The sequence below is a fragment of the Charadrius vociferus genome, unplaced genomic scaffold, assembly GCF_000708025.1.
Source record: "Charadrius vociferus isolate BGI_N301 unplaced genomic scaffold, ASM70802v2 scaffold15, whole genome shotgun sequence".
Taxonomy (NCBI): Eukaryota; Metazoa; Chordata; class Aves; order Charadriiformes; family Charadriidae; genus Charadrius; species Charadrius vociferus.
The window spans coordinates 3,703,445-3,730,854 of NW_009650064.1; the positions used below are offsets into that span (position 1 = coordinate 3,703,445).

The window sequence follows — 27,410 nt, forward strand, 5'->3', positions numbered from 1 at the left end:
GTATTAAAAAAAAAAAAAAGCCCTTATCTCTCTTCAGCAGAGCTTGATTTTTTAATTTTTTTTTTTCAAAGCAGTGATAAATATAGGTTATGAAGCATCTCAGCCAGGTTGTGCTATCTCAAATACTGATGCTGAAGTAATATTTTTAAATAGTATAATTTCCTTCTGTCTCTGAAAGTGTAGCCCCTCAGGCTGAGAAGCAGTACCTTGCTCAGAATGTCTACCATATCCCATTTTGGGAAAGGAAGCTAACATTGTTGAAGGTTATACACCTTGAAATTTAGATATTTGGTGGATTCTGACTGTAACATCCTGTGTAGGATTTGATTTGCCTGTGCCAAGTCTTTCTGCATGTAACTGTAAGATTCTGTTAAGGCACAGAGAGTTGCTTGGTACTGTTTGTCTAGCCTTTATTTGGTCTGTTCCTGTGAAAAACTTACTATTTGATATTTTCGTTATCAACTTTGTTATATTGGTAATGGTATGCAGTTGATGCTGCAGCTTGAACGTAGTCTGAGAGAGTGATGGCAAAGGACTAGGATTGTTTATGTGCATAAGATGGGAATAATTGGCTTTCAGTTCACCTTCAGATGCTTTTGTTTGCATTTATTAAAATAATAACAGCTTGCTTACAGAAGTTAACAATTTTTCAGGAGGAAGTGATGACTAAGTCTTCAATCCATGTATCTGTGTGTTAGAGCATTGAGTGTTCATGTGCTTTGTGTTCTGGATTTCAGCTGTTACCTCTACAGTTCCAAACTGCTTAAACAATGATTGCTCTGCATGTGAAGTTAAAACACCTTTGTCCTTGATCAATGTCTGAATAATGCCTCGCTATTTTTCCTCTTTAGAAATATCAGCATGGATAAAAATGAGCTGGTGCAGAAGGCCAAACTGGCTGAGCAGGCTGAAAGATATGATGACATGGCAAGTTGCATGAAGTCTGTGACTGAGCAAGGAGCCGAGTTGTCCAACGAAGAGAGGAATCTTCTCTCTGTTGCCTATAAAAATGTTGTAGGAGCTCGTAGGTCATCTTGGAGAGTCGTCTCAAGTATCGAACAAAAGACGGAAGGCGCTGAGAAAAAACAGCAGATGGCTCGAGAATACAGAGAGAAAATTGAGACTGAGCTAAGAGATATCTGCAATGATGTGCTGGTGAGAAATAATGAAACTGTTGATCCATTTTTACTTAGAGTTGCAGGGTAAATGATGCTGGGCCCTCTGGGACTACTTCTAGTCTGTCAGTAAAGCTGTGGTCTCCTATAATGTTTCTGAAGGACAAGGTTTAAAAAAAGTCTGACTTTTCTTTCCTTCTAATGTATTGATTATTTATATACAAATCGTCATAGTTATGAATGCTAGTGAATTTGGAGACATGTTGAAACGTTATGGTATATAAGTAGGTATGAAAAGCCAACATATTTCTTTGAGACTGAACTAGATACGGGTTTAGTTTGGGGTTTTCTCCTCTGCCCTTCCCCCTCAGTGCAGTATTTGTATCCTAGATCGCTTTGATTTCTGCAACTTTAATATGCTGCTCTAGTTGTAAGAGGTAGTTCTTACTCTACGGAAATTGTGCCCCTCCCTGGGTAAGATGATGTAATGTTAGTTATGACTCAGCCATGCAGAAAATTGTCTGCAGGAAGAGGCAGTAGAAAAGCTGTGATACCCTCTTAAACTTAAAATTTTTGGTAGCAAACCAAAAGGGTGTTCAAGTTAGACATTTTCTGTGGCTTGTAGTTACGTTAAAATGTGCATGTACCCAGCAAACAACCCATATATCTTCGTTAGGAGACTGGTTTATGAAATCCAAACTTCTTCTAAATGCTTATTCCAGATTGACAGGGTTTTTTTTCAACTGCATATGCCTGTGGTGTTTCCGCGAACACACGATTAACGGATATCCAGTCCTGCAACCACTTGTGAGGTAGATGTTACTGTCAGCTATAGAATTGTCCTCTGGACTGTGGACCCTGCTGGTGTATCATCCCATATGTGACAAGGGATCACGTACCTGCAGGTGACAGAATGACATGTAATATGAGGGATGTGTTAAATAGCTAAGTATACTTGAAGATCTGATGTCAAACAAAAATTAAGATCAATGAGTAGCATAAATTTTGCTTGCTGTGTAAGATAACTAAATGACATGGGCGGCGATTGCTTCTAGAAGACTGGTTCTCCAAGGGTGTGTAAAAAGTCGGCATGGATAACTCTGAGTCTTGGCTTCCAGTTTAGGCTGGCCTCCATGGTTATTGTAACACACCCAGTTTCGTATGGTTTGTTATCTTTTGTAAGGATAACGCTTAAGCTTCCACTATGAAAATGGAAATGCCAAACTTACACGTGGAAAAGAACTGATTTACTGGTTCCTGTGTTGTTAAGAGGTGGCTCATCTATTTAAGTCAGGGGAATAAGGATCCAAATCTGGCAGTCTATTTTCTTATTATTTCTTTTTTAAATTAATGAATTTATTTTATTAGTGTGAAAGTCCTCAGGGGTGGGTGCTTTCAGTTCAGAATGATCTGAAATTCTTTTGTAAACTACGTTTGGGTTTAAGAAATCATTTTAATTAAGACATTTGGCTTAGAAACCCCCTTTTAGAAGAACTTAGTGTTTGCAATTAAATTTTCTTCTGATAATGGAAACCAGATTGAGGTGAAACTAGCTTTTATTGTGCATGCTAAATACAAAAACTACACCAAAAAATTAGCTTTCAAATTTGCTGCAGCACCTAAAGTATCTAGGAGGGGGTGAACCTTGTTAAATCTTCTGAATCTCAAAATGGACTTGAATTTCTCTTTGTGTTTAATGAGAGATATGTACATTATTCAAAGAAATCATTATTCTTTAGCATGTTACTACTTCTAGAAAGCTAATGTCTTACTAATCTTTAGTGTTGCCATTCCAAATTTTCTTAATAGATTAAGGAAAAATTACTGTCCCGATGAAAAATGCCTTAGGCAGTGATTAGCAGTAATTAAACTACTTTTTTAGACTGAAGTTTAAAAAGGAAGAAAAACCTTTTTTTTTATATCCAAGGGATAGGATTTAAAAATGCTTTCAGATGGCATGCACTACCTTTGATATTGCTAATTACATTGAGGAATTAGGTCTATATTTAAAAACATATTCTTGTTTTCTTTGTTGGAATATTCTGTCCACGTACATTCTTACCTCGAGACATGACTGACTGCTTTGCTTTATTTGACATCCACTTTGCTTTAACAGAGAAAAAAGAATTATGCTAACATATTTACTTGTTTTTTATGAACAGAAGTCTGCACAACGCTACATGCAAACGTAGAACTAGGGTGGCTTTTGTCTTTTTTTTTCCAGAAGATCCTCTGTAATTTTTGTACAGCATAATCTAGTCTATAACTGTTCGCAGAAGTGAAAAACAAGGCTTACCAAATTTTGATTGGTGCGAAGTATGCCATTAATAGGACCTGAAGTGTTAACAGACTTTCAAAGCTTTCAGTCACGAGCCTTATCAATTACAGTACAAAAGCAGCTCGGAAACTTTTGTATCTTTTATTAAGACTGTGAATGTGTTTGAGCTGTTGTTGTGTCTTCAATTGCCTGCTAGGCTCTTAAGTAATATTTAATACCCTGGGGTGTTATATCACAGCTGAGTGTGGAAGTAACTGGTGTCCTAACTTCAGTGTTGAAGGGAGGAAACCAATTAAGAGAATGTGTTTGTGACTAACAGAATGTAGCCAAAGCTGGCTCCTCTGCAGCTTCTCACGCTCTTTCCTCATTTGTTGGAATCAAATTACTATGGATTGGAAGAAATAGCTCCTCTAGTCCAGTAGACGCAGAGTATACTAAACTCTGCCTGGGTTCTGTTCCCAGCTCTTCCACTAACTTCTGGAGTGAATAAAAGCAATTAATGCTGGACTTTTTTCTCGTTCATAACTATTTGACTCTGATAAAAATTTTAGTAGTTATATGGGTGAGGTCTGACCACTTATTTTTCTCCTTTATGCCGACCTTGTAGCAGGAAAAGCCAGCATCTACATCCTTGCCACTTCCTAAATCTTCCCTCACTTGCAGCTGCTGTGGAATACCTCTACAGCTTTACAAACAGCTGAACTCATCCTCTTGTGTGCTGCTGCACAAAGAAGAGACACCTAAAGTCTCTTGGTCTAGTGCCAATTCTGTCAGATATACACTGGAGTATTTTCAGGTGCAGTATATCCAGCTCTTAATTTGGAGTTGGTCTGGTAGAGCTGATAAACTGCAAATAATTGTGACACGTTGTGCATAGTACAAGTTCCTTGCACTATAACAATAAAGGCTGAATTTCCAAATTCTTCAAGAATAGTATAGTGTGTGTGTAAGGAAGTACATTGCCATACTCGAGCATCTTAAATGTACTTGAGTATTATAGAAAATTTTCAGCCTCAGAAGTTTCATATTGATACAGGAAATTAAGCTTTTTGTTAAGTACTTTTCCTCATGTTAGCTAAGTGTGTGCTTCACATCCTGTTTCACTTTCTATAGTAGAAGGGAGGGTCTGTCTGAAATACCAGTATAATGATCTTTTATTTGTTATTTCCATAATAAAAATCATTATTAATCTAACAGGTGTGGATTTTCTTCAAAATGCTTTTTGCACTTAATGTTAGCTGAAGTGGTACAAATTAAATCTGTAGTAAGATTAATTTTTCAGCTAATGAGGATTCTGAATTGCAGAGAAGAATGTATGGAGAGACCTTTCAATAGCTAACATCTGATACTACTTGCATGTTAGAAGTTCTCAGGAGCTCTAAATTACTAGTAGCTTTCAGGCAGTCTCTGACATGAGCTAAGTGTAAACTAACTGTTTAAAACATGACTGGCTGTCTTCACTTTAGTATGAATGTAATTCTAGGCAGTAACACTTTCTTCCCTAGGCTGGGACATATAGCAGTAGTCCCCTGTGTGTGCTCCAAAGTGAACCATACGTGACAGTTCCCACATTCTTCTACCGTGCCTAGTCTTCTGGGTGATGTCTCTTCCTCCCCAAGTTCCTCCACAGTCATACCTCAAGTAAATCTCTTTGCTTACAGTGCCCAAGCATTGTGTTTCACTGGTGGTTTTCCCTTTTGGTTGTTCCCCTTAAGCTCCAGAGAGCTTCTTGAAACCTTGACTGCCCTTCAGCCTTCTAGAGTCACTGTTGCACGTAGGTGCTGTCCAGCACTTTTTCACCACGCTGTCCCTGCTAGAAAAGCTGCGGGTTAATGGTGCTGTTCAGGACCCTCTCAATAAGATGAATTGTTTGATTCTTCCCCATGTTATTTCTTCCTAACTTCATGCTCAGAAGGGTGAAATGATACTCACCGTGTGCTTATACTATTTAGATTTCTTTGCACTTGTTATGGATGCTTCACTTTTTAGAAGTGGTAATTGTTGTGAGAAGAGAACGTGCAGTTAAATCTCAGCGAAGTGACTTTAGATTTGCTATTCTTTCATATTTATATTGTTGTGGGTTGGGGGAGTAGGAGAAGGTTTAGAAACCTGTCATGGGGCTGCAGTTCACTGGGGGGAAGGGAGTGTAATTGCATTCAGAATGCATCTAATGGCTTTCTAAAGAACATACCACAGAATTAATGCATATTGCTGTCATACTCAAATTACTGTGGAACTGTTTTCTGGTTGCCTGCAAACATCTAATAGGTTACTATGTTAACATCTCTAAAACCTGTTTCTGCACTAATTCTTGATAACATGATTAGGAAATTTATTCTTCTCTCCTGTAAGAAGCCATATGCTTTTTGACATGCACACGTGTGTGGTGGTGGTGTTTTTGTTTGTTTTTTAAAGTCAGCCATTGCATGCTCAGTGTGTCCTCCTGATGGTCGAAGAGCACAACTAACCTATGGAATGTTAGTAACAAGCAGATTGCTTATGAGCTAGAGTGACTGATTATACCATACAACATCCTATGCTATGAAGATATCTGATACTAACAAAAACCTCAATGTTCTGACTGAAAATTGCTACCTTTAGTTCTGTGACTCCAGGCTTGCTTAATTTTTTATTGTTGACTGCACCCGTTTCTGTCTTTGAGATGTGTCGTTTATTTGATGTTTTCAGAAAAGAGGGGGAGGTGTTTGTAGAAGCTTCTATTTGTAGAATGTTGATCACAGAAGAGGGGCGGTTAATTTGTTGAAATCTAGGAGTTAGGTGCCCAAAATCTTTGTTTTGAAAAAATTAGCCATTATTATTTTAAGCTGTTTTGGTTGAATAATTTTGGTTGGAAGGGAGGTCATTTAGTTCAACTCTGCTCAGAAGAGATCCAGTTAGATCACATTGCTCAAGGCCTTGTCAGTCAAATTGCGAGTATCTTTAAGGATGGAGGTTCTACAACCTCTCTGGATAGCCTGTCATAATATTTGGTCATACTTATGGTTAAAAGGAAAACAAACAAATAAAAACCAAAAAAAACCCCACCTTGTATGTAATCAGAACTTCTCATGTTCCAACTTGTCTGCTGCCTCTTGTCATGTCACTGTAGAGCTTCAGGAAGAGTCTGGCTCCATCTCCTCTAGGCAGCTGTATACGGGAGTAAGATCTGCTGGTCTCTCCTACAGGCTACAGAATCCCAGCTCTCTCAGTTTTGCCTTGTACATCGTGTGCTCCAGCCCAGTAATCATGCTGGTGGCCTCCACTGGACTCCAGTATATCCATGTGTCTCTTGTATTGTGGAGCCTAAACTTGGGTGTAGAACTCAAGATGTCATCTCGTGTTGTTAAAATTTGTATTAAAAGATGGTAATTGGTAATATGCTAGTGGTGTATGTGAAAATATGTGAGCACCTCTGGTTCACAAATGCTTCTCTGAATGCACTTCTATATATCACAGAACAAAATGTAGCCAGGGTTTAATAACTGCCCAGGATGGTTATAGTTTAAGCTTTTGATCAACTCTTCAAGTGTAGCTTTTTCAGTTAGGGTTTGGCCGGTATAATTACTGATATATATTGAAGGTAGGAGGCTGAGGCAATTTGCATCAACCTCATGATTCCACTTTGTTAATCCTTTAATCAATTCCCTGGTTGTAGCTACACCCCTTCAGGTTGTTCTTTTGTTGATTGGGGTTTTTTTTTGGCTGTTGGATGTTTAGTTTGGGGTGGGGTTTGGGGGCTTTTGTTTTGTTTTGGTTTTTTTCTGCAGTGAAAGCACTGCCTAAACTAGAGCAATTTCCTTTATTATTTTTAAGCAAATGGTCTTTATTTTTTTTTAAGCAAATTAAACTGCTGAAAAATTTGGATCTTGTTGGAGAATTAAAACATTCATGGATCAGTTCATGTATGAGATGTATTGTGTTGGTTTTTATTTATTCTACATTGTTCATGTAATTGTAAATGTATGAAACCAGCTCATGTTTGAAAGTATTTTGAATTCTAGCTATATAAGCAATTTACTGGTCGTTGGGGTGCATGAGCAAAGGTGAGCTGGTACTTATTAATCTTGGCAAGAAGTGCATCCATAATGTTGATGCGTGTGTTTGATGCACCCATTTATCATAAAATCAGCTAAGAAGGTCTTCATAAATACAAAAAAATACTTAAACATGCGTTTGCTTCTGATACGTCTACTAGCTATGCACACACGTGTATATACACATACAGGTATTTATTTGTATCCTCTTGCATTTATTTGAAATAGAACAAATCTTTACTATAACCAATTGTCTCCTGTATTAATTTCACTTGGCATTAATGCCAAGTGAATTAATAATAATTGACTTTGATTTAAAAAAAAAAAGTACATAGTGCTTACACTGTTCAAAAGCATCTAAGGAACAACTTTGCTTTATTTGACAGCAACCTTCTGTGTTCAAGTACTTTATGCACTTACTGCTGATATGCAGTTCTAAGCAGGAAAATAAAGTAAGTTGATCAGTTTAGTCACCTGTGACAGATACTCTCCTCCTCCTTCCATGCTGATACCAGCTTTTACTGTGCCCATGAAAGCCATAAGTGGTAGAAATATATAAAATAGAAATACGTACAATTTAGAACAGGAGCAGAGTTAGTGCGTTATCTCTGTACATCTGTATAAGCAGATGCTACACTATCTCTGGTTTTATCTGGAAACTTCTGTCTTGTTACCACGCACTTGACATAAATACACGTTTCTGAAACGGGTTCTCAAACGGTTTACTTGTTTGCTGTAGGCAGACACAGCGGCTCCTGGCTCTGAACCTGAAGATGGTCATCTGTTCAGGCAGTAGTTGACTATGGCTTTGAAATAGTTTGAGAAAGCTTCTGCTATTGAAGTTGATTGAAGAGGGTTAAGATATGTGATTATTTCTTAAACTTGTTTTTTACTGAATGTCAGCTCTTATGTAGTTGCTTATTTTTCTTGAAATCTGACAGCAGATTGGCAATGCCTCTTCTAATGAGAAGTAATAATAAGTAATGCTACTGCTGAGATGAATAGTAAACGTTGTGGGGGTTTTTTTGTCAGATTTAATGCAGCTCAAATGAGTTAGCGGTTGTGTGTGTTGTTTTGGGTGGGTTTTTTTTCCTGGTTGTTGTTACCCTTTGTGATTATGCAAGTAACAGAATATTTAACAACAGGAATCTGATCTGTACCTGATCAGATTCTCCTAGAGCAGAGTGGGTTTACATCACTAAACTGGCATTTTTGCTAATAAAATGCTCCTCTTAATATTGTATGCTATAATGAACTTCTAATAGATACATAGTCTACTTCAGGAGGCTTCAGATCTGTTGAGAGTGCAAGCTGCAAGATAAATGGTTCCTACTTCTGTTTCTTATCAAGGATAAAAAGTAATATATCACGTTTATGGGGATTCTTACTAGTATTTCTTCAGAGACCAAACCTGTAGAGTCTTAGGACAGTTGGAACTTGTTCTGCTTAGGAGTACAGCCACAATAGCTGTCGATTAGACCTGCCTGTCTAGCAGAAATTCTCATCCAACTCAATTGGTTTCAATTCTATATTATCTCAAGTTTCTCAGAAGATAATCTGTTTCTTCAAAGAGTAATGATTGATGCGTTTGGCACCATTCTATTTTGTTGCAAGTCCCCAATAGTCAAAAATAAGTTAATGAGGTGATGCAAAAAAACCCCACAAACCCCAATCCAGGTAAAAATTGTGTCTTGGCTTTGATCATCGGTGGAGATTGGTTTTGTATATTAATGTCTATAGTGATGCACCAACAAATTAAATACTTTAATCATTATTATTTTTCTATTAAGCATCTTATGGGCTGCCGCCTTTCGCATGAGTTTTCTCAGAGTCAGTTATTAAACCGGAGAGGTATTTTTGCCTATGCTTCAGAATTTGATTCCTTCACTGTCACGTGCTTGCCAAGCATACTTTGGTAAAAACCTGCAATGATTGGCATGAAGGACTCTTGAAGTCTTTTGAATTATCTCAAAGAGCGTATCCTGATATTAAGCACATTTGTTTCCCTTGCCATAAATACTAATTGGAAAGCAGAGTGGTAGAAGGAATAAGCTAGTAAAGGCTGTGGTAGTCCAAGTTGGGGAGGATAGTCTGCAAGGAGAGCTACGTGTATGGCTGTAACAGTGTGAACTGAGGTGCTGCTCCTTACTGCCTTAAGTTCCCATCCTTTTCTTTTGATACTGACTGGTGATGTGTCCGTCCTTAAGTGCCATATCTTCCCTCTAAGCACCCTGTGGGCGTTTTAGTGCGTACACCTACTTCTTACTGACTTAGTTCTATCCCCCAGCATACGTGTCAGCAAGAAGATGATTTTTCAGGGTGTCCTACTTCTTCCATGTTTTCCTCTGCCTGCCCATGTGTGATACTGGTTTTGTTCTCTTTTCCAAAGAAACACATTTAGAGTGTTCTAGTAGTATTTTTTTTGCATAAGCTGAGATTTTCTTGCCATTCTTTCTGTTATACAGGATTCCTTTTTCTCCATTAGTCCTTTAGTTCTTTTTTTTTCAGTTACCCTCTTATTACTCAGGCCTCATTTCATCCTTTTTTTTGCCTTTCTAGGTCTTCACCAGATAGACTATAGCAAAATGGCTAGTCAAGTGTACCTTTTTCCTGCTCTTACCAATCCCAGGTGTCCTTGTACATGTCACATATCCCAGTGTTGCATGAACTCCACAGTTAAATTCCTCCCTGCCACTGAAGGTCCTTTGTCCCAAATTCTGAATTCCTGTCCTGCTGAGGCTCTTCATTCTCACCTCATCTCTTCCAGCCAGTCTTCTCACCTTTTTCAAACTTCTGCTGCTGTCTGTGTGGGCCGCCCATTTGATGGGAAGAGAGAATAACTGGTACTGAGGACAGGCAGCAGGCTTGTTCACATCTTCAACAGATGTTTTACCAGTGCCACAGCAGCCACTAGTATTTGACATATTTTCATGTATTCCTGTTCCAGTGAGCAAATGAGCAGATAAAAATCTGTAGCTAACTTTAAACAGGAGGCTTTGCTTTTGGCTGGAGTAGAAGGCTGACAGCAGAACAGTCCTTTTGGTTTTCCCCCAAGAGGGTGGGAGGTCACCCATGAGGCAGCAGTTGCAGAGCCTTGATCCCCAGCTCTGGGTAGAACTGTAATCAGAAGCAGCATAATGAGCCTGTCTCAAAGCAGCCTGGGTTTGGGAAGGGATTGTCTAAAAATACTCCCCTTAAAAATACAAATATTTGTCATTTTCTTCCAACAATTCAGATAGACATGTGTAAGTAAAATTTCTACTGGCCACAGATGTCTTGGTTAAACCCTTTGTAGTGTGTGTGCGCCAGTTTGTGCTGCACAGCTAATTGCACGTTTTATAGCCCAAGTAACTTTCCTAACTGTGGTGCTGAGGCAGAAAACACATGCCTGGAAAATCACGCGTTAACTTTTTACAGAAATGATAGGTGTCTTGAACTTGTCCGACACAGGTGGCCTACTTTAATAACTTAGTCATCAAAATAGAAGTCTGTAAAAGAGCAGTTTAACAAAGGTGTGCTGCAGTTAACGGTGCTGGTTGGTTAGAGGGTTCCACGTGGTGAAGGCAAGTACATGTAGCTCTTCTTCCAAAGTGTGTACCTGGAAACACTGCTCTGAATCAATATTTTTGAATGCCTGCCTAAGTACACCTGGTAGTTATATGTGTGTAATTCCTTAAAATACTCGTGCTCGGCTGTTGGTAAGTGTATCTTGGTGGATCTGGAAAGCTGAATCTTCAGATTCAATATTGCTTGTTCTAACACAGCCCCTTATCTTAATATCTGTCAAATGTTTCTTATTTTCCTTTCCCTCCTCCATGCTCACCTTCTTCCTTTGTACGAAATAAAGTAAATAGCTACCTGGATGTTGTGAAAGTGCAGTGGGGGCTTTTGATTGCTGTTTGGAAATGGTACTGAAACTCTTCACATAATCTGAAGTTATCTGGTAGTCTTCTAAAATAAATGTAGACTTGAGTACCAGTGTTTTTATAAGCTAAACAACTTTTTAAATAAAACTGGGAAGTAGGTTTAAGACAAAAGTAGCGCTTTTCCCTGTGCAGGTAGTCACATATCTCCAGCTTCTTCTCCGTAGTGTATTGTGGGTGTTAAGGTTATGTTGATGTAAGGGGAGTTTGGACAAGTGTGTGGAATGTGGATGAGAAGCCTGTTGAAGGTTACTACATTCAGAGAGACCACATCTGGCTCAGGAAGTCCCTGGGCATTGATGGAGCCTAATGGAAGCATGATATTTTCTTGCTTTCTTTATGTATTTGTCTAATGGCATCTTCTTTTGGGCAGTGTTGCAGGCAGGTTAGTAGACAGAAGAGCTCTGTCAGCCAGTACAATCCCTCCTGTGTTCTTGTAATGTCTTGGAGAAAGACAGTGGCATGTTGCATACATCGTGCAAATATTAGGCCATTGTCAGTCAGTGTGAAATAGGTTTCACACTCAGCTTAGAAAAAGATACGATGTTTCTTTTGTGTCTTCTATGAATTTAAAACCCAAAGATTTCTTCCATGTTGTCTTTGATTGCATGCCATATACCACAGGTGGATGACAAGTAAATTAAATTCAGCTAACACTCCTGTGTAATTTATTTTCAAAACTAGAAGTAATGTAACTGTGTCAGGTGGCTTTTGATGCTGCATGAAAACAAATGGCAGTTATCACTGAGCAAAAGTGATACTGTTTAAATTACCTAATGTATATCAGTGTATTCTTTTGGATTTTTGCCATTCTGCAGCTAAGTTCTTTTGTGTGTGAGCAGATTGTTTGTTTTTTTCTTCAATAGTTCTAGAGTTCTTACTCAACAGTGTATCTTAATAATTATTTTTTGGTATTTAAAAACAAAGTTTCTTGCTCTCAGTACTTTAACTATATATTACCTACTCTTTTACAACTATATTTTTCTAGAATCTGGTGATTTTATTCTTATTCTCTTGTTTGTCAGGAAGGAATTATCTTAAATAGAAAATTAAGCCATTGATGCAATCCTCAAGTGCATTAATAATTATCTAAAGTTCCCAGGCAATAACATGTACAGAGACTGAGCCTTTAATAAAAGGAATTATGCACAGAACTATAAGCAGCAAGGCAAAACTGAGGCATTGATTTTAATGCTCTTATGATGAATTTGGGAATAGTCTTCTGACCCACGCAAGTCATTTGCCAAAGACGTAAGCAAATTCTTTTTTTTTTTAAAAAAAAAAAAAGGGGGGGGGGTAATTTTAGGCTTCAAATGTCAGGAAAAGACAAGTCTTTATGGGTTGGCTTCCTGTCTTCAACTGTAGTTCTCACCACAGTTTGACAAACTGAAGCATGTCTACTCGCGGTAACCTGGCAGACTTTTTGTAGAGGCTTGGGTGTTTTGGGGTGGGTTTGGGGTTTTTTTTGTAACACAGAATTACTACTTGTTATGCTTCCTTCAGGCTCTTAACTGAGCCTGATAACTCTTACCTTTCAGCCTTTTTCTTGCAGAACCACAGGAACAAGTCCATTGGGCCTTTCATCAAAATAAGCTCAAAACACACTGTGCTTACTGTTGCCATCTGTTGACTGTGTCCTGCTCTGGCAAAAGACTGTGTGTAAGAGTGAAGAAAGTTAATCTCTTACCAGTTCAGTGTTTAAAATAAGCCAGGATTGAAGTTTGCCGGTAGAATAACAATGTTGTGTGCATGCAGCCTCTGTTCTGTCTTTGGAGACAAAGGCTTTTCTCTAGTGCATACTTGCTGGGGGTGGGGGAACGTACCAGATTGGTGAGATTTCTTATCTGTGGTATGTGTGAGCATAGCTGACATCTCCTGAGCTTGAATGTGCTCTCTCTCCCAGTCCAGGGTACCAGGAAGCTGTTAACTTAATCATAATCACAGTTGCAGATACAAAGTGTTGAAGCCTGCTCTTTTTAACGGCCAGCATATTATAAGAGTTGATACTCAAATTTAGTACATGCTTGTTTTGTTAAAAATAATAATAATAATAATTTTCCATTAAGTCTTTCTGGAAAGGCTGGGTATGACTTTGCTATGAAAAGTATTAGAAGCACTTGTACAAGCTGTCACAGGTTTTGGCTGAAAAGTGCTCTGAGATGCTGCAGCATCTGCCTAATTGACTACAATGCTATGGTTTGTTTCACAGCGGTTAGATTCTTGCTGTCAAATTAAAAGCTCTGACAGTTACGGCTCAGTAGTTGTGGGGTTTAAGGGGCAGGGAGTGGTGTTTTGGTTTTGTTTAAAAAGCTGTTTCTACCAGATTCTGATTGAGGCACTGTAATTAACTGCCCATGGAGTTGTAGTTAGCGCATACTAGTATATATCAAAAATGGATGGGAATTTGGCAAGATAGCGGGAATGTCATGAACGAGCACGAGGGCTTAGCTACATACCATGTAGCTATAATATACCCATGCTGTATGGACTTCAGTTGTCAGGGTGTTGTATGCATCACAGTGATGCAGATCACCTGACAAACTTAGTGATTACAGATCAGCTTATTAGTAGAGTCTTGGACTAGCTGTTCAGTGGCCCATACGGTGATCAGCTCTATACTGATAGACATTGTCATGTCAACTGGTAACAGAGAGAGAAGGTAGGCATGTATTGGTGGCACTATCAAAACAGTTCTTGTTTCTGTTTCTTCTGCTGTGGACAATCAGAACCCATCAATAGGACTTAAATATCAAAATAGTCTTCCTTGTGGAAAAAATTGTATCTTCCAGAGAAGCCTTGCGGTTAAAGCTATTTAAAAATAAATAAATAATGTAAACACTATTCCCCATTAGCAGATGTCTTAGCAGATAACAAAGCGTTAGATTGGTTATGCCTTTTTTATGCCTAACATTTTATGTTATCTTCTGTAATTGAACTCTAAAAGGTCAGTAGTTTTATTGGTCTCATCTCTATTGCTTTCTGTAGCCGCAGCACCTCCAGTGCAGACTGCAGCTTTCACAGCCAATCTCTAGGATAAATCAGTGTACTCAGAATCTTCAGGCTAACTTCAAAGGAGCGTTTTATGTTCACTTATGCCAGTAAAAGAAAATATAACCTGAAATAAAGAGACTGGTACAAACAGGAGAAACAGAATATATAGTACTAGATAAGTAATAGGGGAGAGATCTTTGAGTAATTTCACATGCTAGCTTTTAAATGTTAATCTGCTTTCAGGTTTTGCTGTTGCTGTTTATGAAGTATTTGGCATAAACAAAACTCTCCCAAAGATATGTGGCCTACCAGTCCTACATGTTATTTGTATAGAATAGAGTCTTTCATCCAGATGTGAGCAAACTACCAGTGCAGTCTAGGAGTCAGAGCCTCTTTGCATAGGCTATATTCCATGAATAGCCGTTCAAAGGGATTTTCTTAGTGTCAGTCTTCTAAATTCAGCATGGGTTTAAAACTTTTTTCAATTCAAGGTTTATGCACTGTCCGAGCTGCTGTTGCCCTGCTAGTATCTCTTTGATTAGGAAGACTTTCTCAATTGGTAGTGGTCTTTCCTCTTTCTGTCTGCTAGTCCAGTTCACCCATTCAATTAGGAGCTTGCAAACAACTTCACCTCATTTGTTGCCTAAGTCAAGTTTAAGTCTGGAAGTTTGGTTGCTGCTATGGGAGTGAGCAGAGCTGTACTTCTTAATTGAACAACCTTCTATGCGGATGATGAATAACTTCTGTTTCTAGAATCTCTGACAATATCTGACCAATTAATAGAGGGTACAGAAGGAGGGCGACTCCCCGTGGTGCCAGAAGGGTAGGTGCAGACTGACACACCTGACTTAATTACAGCCCTACAGAGAAAAACTAATAAGGAGCCTTATTCTCAGTAGCTGGGAACCTTCATTTGTCATTGAAGTCAGAGTTTCTTGGCACTGATGAAAAATGTCATAGCTGTGAATCTTGAAGTTCTCTAATGGTGAGAACAGAGCACGTAAGTAGTTAGAGAGAGCTGAAGCGCGTGACCCGTGTACCTTCCAGCCTTCTGCTTCATTCTGGCCACACTGAGGCAGGAGTGGCTCTGAACCCTTCTCTTTGCATAGTGGTATGCCCTCTAGAAGGGCGCCCTTGGCATGAGGTGGCTTGTCAGCCCATTTGACTGGCACCATAAAAATACTGCTGCTGCTGACTTGCTTATGTTGCATTTCCTTTGTTGCCAAAGGGTTGTCTTTTCTGTCGTTTGGATGGGAAGCAAGGACACACAGTATTTTTTGATGTCTCCCTGCATGGTTATAAAATGAAGCTATATACCAACCCCCATAATACTGGAAATACCTAATAGTAAAGATGATTGAATAACTACCTTCCATTACGTTGAAACTAATAAAGTCCATTAACAGGTTTTTATCTTTTTGGAGCATAGGCGTAGCTGAACCTTGTCTGATTTTGGTTTCTGTCAGCTGAACTTCATCACCCTGTCTGCTGAGATAGAAATGAGAGAGAACTGCCGTAATAGGTCACTTCATTTTGAAGGGTTTCACACAAGGTTGAGGCTGCCAGGCTAAATATTAATGATTTATATACATGAATTAGCAGGTTTTTAATTAAAACAAACAAAAAAAAACAAAAACAAAAAAACCCCCCGACAACTAGCTGAACTTGTTCATTCTTCTTGTTCTTTCTGTGAATTACAAACAGTTTTCTGTAGCTTTATGTCGGTTGGCCTGTCAAGCAGAGCGGGTACCACAGGTACCTGTGTCCCAGTAGAGTGGTTACAGCCTACCGTATTCAGGGTGTGCCCATCCCAGGAGCACGTCCTGTAAGATACTCACTTAACCTGCAGGATACTATCTAGATGAAAGTACTGTAAAGCAGCCATCATTCTGTGGGTTGAAACTGAATTAGATTGTCCATTTCTGTGGTGTCATTGAAAATACAAGCTAAAACCAGTGAGGCAAAACTGAAATGTCAGTCATCTAATCTGCAGGAGAAAAGACACCTGAAAATTCTTGCTAAAACATCTTTTTAAAAAAATACTTGCTATGTAGCCTTAGCAAAGTATGTATAACAGCTTCTGATTTAATTTTGAGTATTCAAGAGCACTGCTACACTTTTTTCTGGCTTTTAAATAACTGGCTTTTCTTTCAAAGACTGACTTTAAGCACTTAATATCAAGAAGTTTGACAAGCTTGTACCTTAATTTGACTAAATGTGTTGGAGCTAGTTATATTTTTTTTTCCTTTTTTCTTTTCATCATAATAGAAATCTTGCTAAATTACATGACTGCCTCAGCTGGGAACTTGCTATGTTAATTTAATAAGCAGTTAGAATAATCTAGAAAAACCTGGTCTTAACTGGCAACCCACAGGGAGGATTTGGTGGAGTGACTCCAGAGAGCTACTTTTGCTTTGGAAGATATAGGAAACACCTGTTAGGGCAGCACATAAAGTCAAATAGATGATCCTTTTCAGTCCTGTGCAGCTGACTGTCAGATTGTTGGCTGTCTGGAAATGCAAGAATCCGGGTTCACCTTGCGGTTTCTTGCTGGTGATGCTGGTACAGTGTTGCAGTTAATGGGAACTAGGTTAACGAGGCTTATTTATTGCCTATGTTTGTAAGATATTTGGGACTCTGATTTGGCAGCTGATACTTCAAATCCTTTTATTACCGTCTGTGGATGCAGACTTTCTTTCATTGTATACCCTCTGCCCAGACATTTTGGATTACCTTATTTTTGTCAGGGTAATGTATAACAGCTTAGAAAAACCCTTCATTTGGTCATACAAGACTTACCTGCTAAATTAACACAATCTTCTCCCCATCGAGTCACAGCATGCAGCATTCCTTTTTGTACCTGGAATTGTGATCCAGAACATGTTCTCCTTAACTGAATATGCTATGTAGGATGTGAAGAAAATAGGCAAAAAGTAAAGCTGTCTTGACTTTGAAATTGATTGTAGTATAATTGAATTGTTGGTTCAGTGCTCTGTAAAAGTATGTATGTTCAAAACACTGTGTTCTTTGTTTCTCTTTTAGTCTCTGTTGGAAAAGTTCTTGATCCCTAATGCTTCACAAGCAGAAAGTAAAGTTTTCTATTTGAAAATGAAAGGAGACTACTACCGTTACTTGGCTGAGGTTGCTGCTGGAGATGACAAGAAAGGTATTGTATGTCAGCTTGTGGCTGAATATTGTCAAATTAGATTGCTTTTGGTGGGGCGGTAACATGACTAATTTTAGAATAATTCTGACTTGGATGTACATTTCTTTGGTAATAGGCTTTCTGTTTGCTGAAGAAAAATCATTGGTCATTGGCTTTCAAATGAGTTATGAAAATTTCTGTGTACCTCTGCCATTGTAAGCAGTGAATAGATAGTCACAAAATCTTGAAATCCACTCCAGCTTGTGTTGCATGCATGCGTGTACATCACTGAAGTACAGGTTTATGCATCTTCTGCCTGGCTGAGTATTGAGTTTTTACCTCTTTGTAGGGGGACAAAGTCTTGTAGCTTTTTGGAGCCTTATTTGTGCTGTTTCTCCTGCATTTCTACAGAATACAAAAAGTCTGCATAGGTTCAGTGAGCAAAGAGACTAGAAACCACCTGGAGAAGAAAGGGATTAATAAAACTAATCTTACTGTTAGGAAAATTTCTTCCATAACCATGGTAATTTAATGTCCAACTGTTTTTTATTTCCTCAAACTACTTGTATCTTCATGTAAGCAGCTTGTCATAATTGCAGGTAAGTTTCCTTCACCTAAATTTAGTTAGAAAAGTTAATATAAGGGATTTAATATATTAGGTGGCTTAACTACTGTAGTTGAAGAGACACCCTAACAACATGCTGACTCCGTGTAGAGTCACCTTCAATTCAAAACAACACATTATGTTTAGATACAGCTCATTGCAAACAGTGCTAAGGTGTTTCCTAGGGCCAGTGTAGTTCTGGTGGCAGCGCACCCTGAAGAGCAGTGCATTTCAGCACAGAGCCCAATCCGGTAACTTCTGCTAGCCCAGAGCTCTTTTCTTGCAGACTCAGTTTAGTCTTTACTCAGTCTGCAGAAGTATGGGATGCATGGGAACGTGCACACAGTCTGAATGCATGGACTTGGGACCTCAGGGGTTATCGGAGAACCATTCAGCTGTGTGGCTGATGGTTGGTAGCACTCTGCCCTTTTGTAGGACTTCCTAGGTTCCTTGTGGTGCTGCTGAAGGTGTGGTGCCCCTGCGGCCTTGTGCTGCTCTCAAGCTAATGAGCTCTCTCAGTATGATCCAGAAAGATGTCTGTGTGGCTTCACAGAAACTAGGTTGAGTTTGGTATAAAGGTGAAACAGACTTGGAATAATTTCTAGGGGGATAGATGTGTCTGCTTTAGCTTTGTGGCATATGTGTTATAACATAGGGTAGTCCAGTTTCCCCAGTATGCTGGATGATAGGGAGTTGCGTAAAGATACTAAGACTTAGTATAATAGGGCTTGATTTGACTTCTGGTGCAGTACTACATACAAACAGACCCAGTCTTGGTGGCTGCATGTGTAACTAGTATTTTAGATCTGGTGCTGTACAAAGAGTAATTATATTTTCCTTTGAGTCATCTCTATTCACGTGCATGGAAGGCACAATATTTTGAGTCCCCACGTTTCTTTTTCTGTTGAGGATTAAGTTGCAGACTCTAAAATTAGACTGTGACAATCTTTGTTTAAAGTGGGTTTGAAGTTCATTTTTATTTAACCCAGTCTCCTGGCTGAGCGGTTTTTAGTGGGTTTCCAGATGAAGAAAATTTATTGAAAGTCTATGTAGCTCATAGTTGCTATGGCTCCTAAACTTAAGATTTCACCCCCCCAGGTGTTTTATCTCACAGCCTTTTCCGGTATGCTGTCTGTGGCCTTGAAGAAGAGCAGTTGATAATTATTGTTCAGGAAATAATGGTCACTTAGTTGGACAGTATTCTTCAAGCCTTTTGCAGTAAACACAGCAACAGTATAAAGCTCCCAACTCTAGGAATTAGATTTTATCTTCATAAACCAGATCATTTATTTTATTGACTGCGGTTTCCCTAACAGAAAAAAAGCAGGTACCTCACAGTACTATTTTAGCCTTGAACTTTGGAACTGTACAACACTTTCTAAAGAATTCAAGGTTAAAAATCTTGCAATTTTTTTAATACTGGGTGACTGATTTAAAAATTAACAGAATACATCAAATTTTGCACTAAGTTCCCCAAATCACTGATCAAACAGTAACTGTATTTTCTCAAATAAGGAGAAAAAAATAGGCCTTTTTTCTTTTTGAAGTTTATATTAACGTATAATAATTAAAAAATAAAATGTTTAGCTGCACTCCTTGAAGTTACGTGTTTTTCATGCTGCGTGTTTTGCCTATCGTAAACAGTGCCATTTTCTAAGGCTTTTCCATTACAGGAAGAGTGAAACACTTCTCACTATTTCTAAATTTAACTTAGAGTAAACCTGTTTCTTCTCAACCATAATATACCAATTTCTGATCACTTTCAAGGTATTATGGCAGTTGTCTGAATTTTCTGAAGCACTTCGTTATTAGTGATGAGTGTAGAGAGGACAGTATGTTGAGTAATTTTGCAGTGAGTGGCCTCCTTCTTCCGTGTTGAAGAGGATGATGTGATGCTTTAGTTTTTGTGAATACATAAAGGTGAACAAATAGAGATTGCATAGACATCCTAAATATTGGTATTCAGTTATTCTCAGACTTCAAGTACTTCTCACTTAAATACCTGATGTATTTTTGAGTCCTTCGCCTAAAATTCCTTTATTTAGTTTTGAATACATGTGACAGGTGCTGTTGCAGAGATCTTGCTGGATACATTCCTGGTTTGATCCAGAAGTGTTAGGATTGGAATGCTTTTGCATCTGAATTGAATTACTTCCTGCCCACCTTTTTCTCAGATGCTATTAACAGTCTTGGAGAGTGCAGGAACAATGGTCCTTTTGTGCGCAGTGTCTGGCGCGATTCTCTCCTCCTGCAGTCAAGGGCATTGTCCAGCTTGTGGGCTGTGTTGGGCCATGATCTCTGACTTGTGCAGGCATAGTCTGCTCATAAGTTCAAGTGCATTCAGTGAGAATGGAAACTGTTGAGCTCTTCAATCTTAGTATACACAATATAGTTGTTTTTTTTCTGCCAATCGTTTATAACTTGTACCAATTGAACCAATTAAGAGAATGTCAAAAGATTAAACTCTGATAAAAGATACCAATTGTTAATTTTTCTCCCTTACTTCAAAGTTTATAGGCTAGAATGTGCAAGTTAAGTAAAAAAGCTTTCCATATCTGCATTGGAAATGGAACTATGTTGGAAGCTTTTAGAAATATATTTAATTTGGGTTGAGGTATGCCACGCTATCTTTGCCAAGCAATTTGACTGGGAATTCATACATGACTATTACTGAAAGGGTGCAGCATGATAGGCAAAGGTCACCATTGTTTTCTGTGACTAAATGTGCATCTGTAATGCTGCGCAGCATTTAAAGACATTCAAATTGTGGCACTGTATCAAACCTGTGTGTAGTTAAAACTTCAATTTTGTACCTTTTCGTGTTGTTGGTGGGTTTTATATTCCTTAAGTGCTACAAAACTGCTGCAAACATTTGTAAGTACAAGTAGTTACAGAGTGGCAGGGAGAGACTCAAACCTGTGATTTGGTCAACGACAACTTCCTTTTTTGAATAATTTAAAAATGTAATTTAGTAAAATGTTCATAAAAAAGCAACTTGTTAGGTAAAGCGCTCATTCACAAGCATTCATTCTTAACATACTTTGTTCATGCAAGCGTGAACACAGTCCTGATTGTATGTCTGAATACGGTATGTGAATTAATTACTTGTTGTGGTTTTTGTGTGTGTGTGTTTTTTTCCCCAAAGGGATAGTGGAGCAATCGCAACAAGCATATCAAGAAGCTTTTGAAATCAGCAAAAAGGAGATGCAGCCAACACATCCTATCAGATTAGGTCTGGCTCTAAACTTCTCCGTGTTTTATTATGAGATCCTTAATTCCCCGGAGAAAGCCTGTTCCCTTGCAAAAACGGTAAGTCTAAGGGGAGGGGAAATCCATTTATATTATTTTCATAACCTTTTGTCGCATGGCCAATGGAGTTTTTTGTTTTTATAACACTAGGCTTTTGATGAAGCAATTGCTGAACTTGATACATTAAGTGAAGAGTCATACAAAGACAGCACGCTAATAATGCAGTTACTGAGAGACAACTTGACAGTGAGTATCATTAACGTTTGCATGTTGTTGATAAGGGGATTGGTCATTGTGGCACTCAGAGTTGTCCTGTTCATTCTTAGCTGTGGAACTGTGTCTGTCATTTACTTACAGATGAGTTTTACAGTACGTCATGTTTCTGAGCTGCATCTTTTTCTCCTGCCTAGTCTTTTTTGACTGCACACTAATTAACACAGTTTTCTGACATGTCAAACTGACCAAATTTTCAGTTTTTTTTTATTCAGGGAATTTAGCTTGTTTAAGTGACATAGTTTGGACTATGACTAGTAAAGCTATTATGCTTTGTTAAACAACATCTGAGAATACAGCCATATTTGCCTCTTCAAAACTTACGTCAAATTTCATATAGCTTATGCTGTGTGACTGCATGTGCAAGGAATAGATCCTACGTGAAAACTACAAAAAAAGCTTGCAAGTTGTTCTAAGGGTCCTGTTGTTTGGATTTTAATTTCAGTGGAGCTGAAATTGGAATCAGTACTAACCAGGCTATTGCCATGGCAGTTGTAAAACAACTGTCCTAATTCCTTTTTTTCCTTGGACTCATAGCTGCCTGTGGTGTAAGTTACAGATCAAGATTGTGGTGTTGTCAGAGTAATCAAAATCTTCATCTTGCATGTGGGGTTTTTTTTAACCTACTTTGAACTTTAAAACTGGCAAAGATAAACACCTAAAGCAAATGAAACAGTAAATGTAAGCAAACATGCAATAGTGTAATTGATGGCACAGTTCACTCTGCGGTCTTTGTGGGGGAGAAGGGAGAGCTACAAGCCAGAACTGAAAAAAATAAGAAGCACCTCTTGTCACCCAATGTAACCCCTTGTTCACATTCTGTGCATCTGATATCACAGACGTTTACAAAATAGCTAGGATCTTTTAACGTGACTAGAACTAAAGTTGTACAGTTGCATAAATGTTGGAGTTGCCATATTTTCTGCTTTTGTTTCTAACGCTTTATTTCCCGGTTTCTTGGAACCTTTTCCACTAGAATGGCAACTTAACACTACTGAAAAAACTACTTGTGATTGTTCCAGCTGTTCCTTACAAAACAAATGGAAGAGATTTCTCAACCTCTGTAATGGAGACAGATACAGGGTTGGCATCGCTCTCAATGTCTGTGTGTGCTGTCCCCTTGTGTGAGATTGCTCAAGAACTGTCCTTTGAATGACTGCTATTGAAATAGAGAATAGAAGCTGGCCTTAATTGCTAGCTTTCCTGTAAAAATAATGTAAAGCTTGTTGTAGCAGTTGGGAAACAAATTGTTTCATACAAGAGCAAAAGTTGGACTGAGCTGGCATAGTGTGTGAATTACAGTAGTAAGCCTGATAAGTGATGTGAGCTTTCCATTATAAGGCAGAGAGCTGCAGACAGCTGCAGGATTCCATATTCTTGAATGGATGGGATGTCTTGCCTTAAATGCTTAGCGTGACCTGTATGAGTACTTTGATTCCTTGTTTTCTCACAACTTCTTGACGTAGAAAATAAGTTTTGATGTATGTGTGACTACCAAAGACTGCAATGAATTTCATAAATGTAAAAAAGGTCTGTTTTGCTAGTTATGCAAGTCTGTTACAAAGGCTTTTGACAGTGGTTCAGCATGTTTATCAGTTATGTGCAGGAGCGGTTTTCTACTGTTGATTCTTCTTATATTGAGTTTTGAATGGCTGAAGAAGAGCCTGTGTTCATTCTCAGCAGGGACTGAAGGCAGAGAAGTGTTCAGAGGGTTGTTTAATATATCAAGTCAAAATCTGTTTTGCTGGGATTGCTGGATAATTCCTTCTTTGCTCTGTTATGAAATTGTTTTTTCTTTAACCACCCCCAAGGGTTTTTTCCCCAGCAGATTGGGGTTAAACTGTCCTCTCAATTGGTAATCCTCCTTTCACACCAGTCAGGCCCATTCGTTTTTATTTAATGAATAGAAGTATGTATATGTATGTATCTGTAGATACTCCAGTGGTGAGGATTTAGGATAGGACCCTCTGACAAAACTGTTCTTACTAACTGTTCCTTACAAGAATAGCACTGAAGTTGAGAATAACATTCTAATAATGCAGCATAGTATAGAATGTAGTGCAGGGGCTAGAAGCTGTCAAGTATGCTGTTGTCTCCAGTAAACTAACTCCTTGCTTAATGCCTTTTGCAAGGAACGTTTAGTGCAGCTACCGTATATTATGTTCAGAGCAAGAACAAGGCTACTGGTCTTGTGTAAGTTTCTCTATTGTCTTGTACTCCTGGAAACAATAAAATGTTTCTGATGATGGATTTATTTATTTTAGTATCTTGTGAGACCTTAGCGTAGGTAGAGAGAGAATTAGTTGTTCTTAGGTTTTACCACCTTATGCTGTAGAGCGTGAAGGATTCGGTTAATGCTGCTGTAACTCCATAAAGCGCGAGATTACAAATCATACTGGGCTGGTAATAGTTTGGAAGCAGCCAGCGTGGCGAAATACGTGGTTCACAAAATAATTTCTTTGCCCTGGGTGTTGCTCTGGAACCAATGCTTAGTTTCCTTAGATGGTACTTAATCTTGATATATGGCTCCTTAGTATGATTTTTATGGAGCTGAAAATAAGGTTATGTGCATACTGCATGTTTAGCCTGATCTTCTTCCCTCCTTACCCTGCCCTCCAAGTTTGGAAGCTCTGTATTCCAAAAATAGCTGAAGGAGGGCACAACTGACTGAATAAAGCCAAGGGATAGAGATTTCGGTGAAATGCTTTTGTTTTTAAAAACAAAAATCTTCAGATGCCTGTTTTGAAGAAAAGGTAGCATTCACTCTAATGCTGGATGTGGAGAGAGACCTTTACTGAGGTGCTTCCTTCAGAAAGATGCATAAAGCTCACTTGAGGAAAAGGTACAAATCCACAAGAAAGCAAATATTCTTCGTTCCTGATTCTCGTGTATCTATTCTGTAGGTCTAATTTTTGCCTGCTTGTAATCGTATTTTAGTGACCCTTGTGGATATGAGACTTAGGTTTTGCCCGTTCATGAGCTTCCTCATTAAATGCAGTGTAGGGTTTGGGCACTTAAAACTAGATTCCCATTTTATTTTGTGTAGAATTAATAGTCAAGAAACATTCATGTTGATGTGTGGGGTTTTTTTCCCCCATGGTGCTTAGTAGGATCTCTTAACAAAATTATTATTTAAGAAATGGACTTTCTTTCTAATAATTCCTTATTAATTGTTAGTCATAAATGTTAATGTCTTACATATTTTACTCCGTTTTCTTTCCTGAACAGTTGTGGACATCGGATACCCAAGGAGATGAAGCCGAAGCAGGAGAAGGAGGGGAGAATTAACCAGCCTTCCAATTTCCGTCTGCCTCATTCTGAAATTTACACAGTAGACCATTGTCATCCATGCTGTCCCACAAATAGTTTTTGTTTACGATTTGACAGGTTTATGTTACTTCTATTTGGATTTCTATATTTCCCATGTGGTTTTGTTTAATATTAGGGGAATAGAGCCAGTTAACATTTGGGGAACTTACCTGTTTTCATCTGAGGTGGCCAATATAGGGTTGTGAAATTTTTATACGAGTTTTACATGTTTGGCATAGTACTTTTGGTACATTGTGGCTTCCCACAAGGCCAGTGTTAAAACAGCTTTCTATGTCAAGCAAAGACAACTGCTTGCATATTGGTCTGTCATGATGGAAAAAAAGGGATAATCAGTTGCAGCCACAGGTGTAGTTAGTATGAGTATCCAAGCTGGAGCACGCATGGCTGTGAACAAACTGATGTCCCATAGATATTGCATGTCAAGTCAACATGTGAAATCTGTGGAATATACCGATCAAGTGTACATCTTTGATTGCAGCTGAAGTGTTCCTTAAGACAGTTTGATAACCCAGTCAACTTTCTCTAGAGAAGGACAGAGAAACGGTTCACATTCCATTATTTGTAAAGTTACCTGCTGTTGCTTTCATTATTTTTGCTACACATTTTATTTGTATTTAAATGGTTTAAGCAACCTAAGAACAAATGTACAAGTAAAGATGCAGTAAAAAATGAATTGCTTGATATTCATAATGACACTGTATATCGAGCACAGCAGTAAAACAAAAACCCATGTATTTAACTTTTTTAGGTTTTTTGCTTTTGTGATTTTTTTTTTTGATACTTGCCTAACATGCATGTGCTGTAAAAATAGTTAACAGGGAAATAACTTGAGATGATGGCTAGCTTTGTTTAATGTCTTATGAAATTTTCATGAACAATCCAAGCATAACTGTTCAGAACATGTGTATTAAGTTGATGTAAGTGGAATAAAAGTTTTATGAATGGACTTTTCAACTACCTTTGGTGTAGATTTCATGTGATCTGTCTTCCCACACCTTTTAGAGCAGTGGCAGTATTATACACAAATTCAATACAGAAGTATTTTTATTATGGAAAATGTTAATACACATTTAGGCATTTAGTTAATTTCAGGGAAGTCAAGATTGAATATCTCATATCTGATTTTACGGTTGCTCTAATGAATTAATTTACTACTTTTAGATGCCTACAGCTTTCTGGCTGTCCAGCTGGTACTCTGGAGATACTTCAACAAACGTACAGTCCCCAGACTTAGGGCAAAAGGCATAGGAAGTTCTTTCAGAGCTGACCTTTGGGATAGGTCTAGTTATATGGAAACCCATAGCTTGCTGTAAAAGAAAACTGAGCAGGAGCCTCCATAGAGTTCAGGGGGTTCAGGCACTACAGCTCACTAGGAAAGGCTCCCCAGAGCAATGATGCTCTTCCTTTCCTTGTTCCCAGTGAGGTCTGCACTGATGGTGTTCACAGAATAACTGACATTTGTAGATACTTGGTTTGAAACTGAAATAACTACAGGGAAATAGAGACTAATTTTCAAACAGTGTCGTATTTCTGTCAAGAACTGAGACTCTTGGAAAATAATTGAACTGCATTAAAATATTCTTGTTGTATTGATATAGTCAACATAAGGGAAGCTTGAGTTGCCTTTCTCTTGACTGAGCTGTACCTGTAAGCTGAGTGTAAGTATTTTCTAGTTTTAGATAACTTTTCACCCAAATAACAGCTATCTTGGTGTCACCAGGTTAATCTGATACCTGGAATAATAAGATGAACCAAGTCAGTGAATGTGAACCCATTCCCTTATCCTTTTGCACATGCAGTGGACTTAAGCAAGTTACAGGTCTGACTTTTTAGAAGTTCAGCTTTTTCTTCTATTGGAAAAAAAAAAAAGGTTAAAATACATATGATCCTTGGATTTGGTATGTGATGCTCCATTTCTAGAAGCAGCTGAGCCCTTTACCAGAATTAAGGATCAAGATTGGTAGAAAAGGTGGGTAGGATAATCTTAAACCTTAAAAAAGTAGTTAGGGACACAACTTTCAATTCTAGGAGTGGTGAGTAAATAATCTGTTATAATAGGTAATAGAAATTAGCATCTGATTAAGAATGGGAAGAAAGGAAGAATATGGAGGGCAAAGGTTAATGAAGCTTTCGAAGGGAGATCTTAGTATATCCCTCAATTACCACTGAAAAAAGTAACAATGACTTCTTTAATGCATGAAAGCACTTGTCAAAAGGAAAAAGCAATAATCAAACACATTTACAAAACAAAGGGCTACATTCCAGTCTGGAAGCCTCGCAAGCTGGCAGACCATGACTGAAAAAATCCTTTGGGGATATGGGACCCACTTTTAGAAAGGAAAGATCACAGCTCACTCCAAAGCAGCTGTGAGTTCTGTCTCTTACAAAGGCTCTAATGAAGATACTGCCTGCTTCCTTTACTGAAAGGATTTGACTTTCAACTTGCATGGTAAACTGCTTTACTCTAA

At 38.4% G+C, this 27,410-nt stretch overlaps 1 protein-coding gene across 1 annotated transcript; it reads left to right on the plus strand.

Annotated features, from left to right (window-relative positions):
- The first annotated feature begins 646 nt into the window (after positions 1-646).
- On the plus strand, positions 647-25,899 carry YWHAZ (tyrosine 3-monooxygenase/tryptophan 5-monooxygenase activation protein, zeta). The gene is made up of 5 exons (XM_009891822.1): positions 647-1,155; positions 17,384-17,507; positions 21,236-21,399; positions 21,490-21,585; positions 24,841-25,899. The coding sequence occupies exons 1-5, from the start codon at positions 862-864 to the stop codon at positions 24,898-24,900; spliced, it is 738 nt and encodes a 245-aa protein (XP_009890124.1). The 5' UTR covers positions 647-861; the 3' UTR covers positions 24,901-25,899.
- The last annotated feature ends 1,511 nt before the right edge of the window (positions 25,900-27,410 follow it).